Raw genomic sequence first — 1,987 nt, 5'->3', positions numbered from 1 at the left:
CCGCGGGCTCGCCCGTGAGGTTTGTGCACGATCTTGCCGACGATGCGCCGCGTGCCGTTGCCCGCGGCCCAGATCAGCACGCCGTACGCGATGCGGTCGCCGTTCTGCAGCACCACTTCCGTGTTCGTCACTTCGCTCACGCGCGCGCCAAACAGAACCTGCACGCGCCCCGCAAAATTGTCCAGCGCCATCGATTGCAGCGACGCCTCGAACTGCGTCAGCAGCGATTTGCCGGACTGCAGCAGCGTCACCTGGATCTGGGAGACCAGCTCATTGCCGTAGCGCGGGGCCAGGTCTGCACCCACAAAGTCGGACAGCTCGCCGGCAAACTCGCAGCCTTGCGACGGGGGTTGGCAGGCATGCAGTAAGGTGAGTGCAGAACGGTGGATTTCAGTATGCTGATGTGTCGCGTGGGGCAGTTCGTGGATGAAAGGGAGAGCGGGGCGCGTGTGGCCGTACCTGTCGGTCCTCCACCGCACACAACAAAGTGAAGCATGTCCTTGCGCTCCTCTGCGGTCCACATCGGCAGCGCGGCCTTCTCCAGCGCACCTAATGCATGTAGAAAGACGCAGCGTTAGCATAAGAAACGGAAGAGTGTGAATGTGAGCCTCAGGCGGCTTCCCGTGTAAAAAGGCGGGCGGGGAAGCAAAAAAAAAGATGAATTCAATGACAACTTACCGAGAATAGCGACACGCAGGCGGCGAGCATCCGCAATCTCCTTTAAGAAGAAGGCGTGCTCCCTCGCGCCCGAGACGTTGAAAGTGGTAGTAGTCTCCCCGACAGCGACGACGAGGACATCATACGGGACCTGAAATGGGGTGGTCCTACTTGCCGGGACGCCATCCCTCTGCCCCTCAATGCAGGTGACGGTCTTCTCCTGAAAGTCGACGTCTGTGGCAAAGGCCTCAAAATATTCGACGTAGGGGTTGCTGGCGCGGATAGGCTCGACGATGGAGCGGAACTCGATGGTGCCGACGGCTGTGGCGGAGAGGAGGGGGGTGAAGAAGAAGAAGTTGCGCGGGGAGATGACGGTGACGGAGTCGACGAGCTTGAGGTCGATGATCTTGACGAGCGAGTGGGCGGCCCAGCCGGAGCCTAGGACCACGACGCGGGCGCCGGTGCCTACCGGACGGCGACGCGTGAAGAGGCGGGTGTAGTGGATGCGGGCGTCCAGGAAGGTGTCGGAGATACGCTCGAGGACGACGGCGGCGTTGGAGGGGGTGCTGGCGGACGCACGGAGGCGCGGGAGGCGCGGGCGGCGCGGCGGCGCGGCGCGCGGTAGAGGCGGGCGGGCGCGCGGACAGGGGGTGAGGGCCGGGCGAAGGTGGGGAGAGGCGGAGGGGAGGGGGAGGGCGGGGATGAAGGCGGTGGACATAGCGTGGCGCGGGTGGGGTTTCCGGAGGGTGATTAGGTGGGTGGGGGAGATGGGGAACGAGGTCGAGGAATGTGCGGAGGTTAGTGGTGATATCTTAGTGGTGATATCTTATACCGTATGTTACTGTACGGTGGGGTACATACTGTACAGTTCCAAGGGTAATTTACAGTGTGTAGTGCGAAGGGGCATGTCCAGGGCGGGATCTTTTGCGACGTGTCAAAGCAAGAACGGGGGATCTCACACGTGCTAAAAAAAGATGCAAATTTCGGCCGCTAACCGGGACGAGGCCGTGTCGCGGTCCGAGTCCGTTTGGCCCGTTACGTTCTAAAAAACGGCTGCTTGTGAACATTTCACATCAAGGTGCAAACCCTCAAATGCTCTCCCCTCCTATCTTACTTGTAACATGTAACTTCCCCAACAACAGCTCGGCTACTCACGTCCCCCCCCCCCGCTACTGTTCTTCAGGACCGTTGAGGCGTTGCGAACGCTCATTCTTAAGCACACTCCGCATATGAAGAGGCAACAGCAAGAAAGAACAGATTACTGAAGCGTAACACTTCCTACAGACCTTCGATTGGCGATTACGTTGTCACTATTGTCTGATTCTGAAGG

At 60.0% G+C, this 1,987-nt stretch overlaps 1 protein-coding gene across 1 annotated transcript in view; it reads right to left on the bottom strand.

The window, feature by feature from the left end:
* The window catches only part of CHC_T00001734001 (hypothetical protein), a 1,796-nt gene extending 421 nt beyond the window's left edge, over positions 1–1,375 (bottom strand). Inside the window, exons 1-3 of the mRNA XM_005712855.1 lie at positions 679–1,375; positions 460–549; positions 1–337 (exon numbers count right to left, since the gene is read on the bottom strand). The exon at positions 1–337 is cut by the window's left edge and continues 421 nt beyond it. Coding sequence (XP_005712912.1) covers positions 1–337; positions 460–549; positions 679–1,375 — 1,124 coding nt within the window. The remainder of the gene's footprint in view (positions 338–459; positions 550–678) is intronic.
* Between the last annotated feature and the right edge of the window lie 612 nt (positions 1,376–1,987).

The sequence above is a fragment of the Chondrus crispus genome, genomic scaffold (genome assembly GCF_000350225.1).
Source record: "Chondrus crispus Stackhouse genomic scaffold, scaffold_11, whole genome shotgun sequence".
In the NCBI taxonomy this organism is placed as follows: Eukaryota; Rhodophyta; class Florideophyceae; order Gigartinales; family Gigartinaceae; genus Chondrus; species Chondrus crispus.
This window is presented reverse-complemented; position numbering and strand designations above follow the sequence as displayed.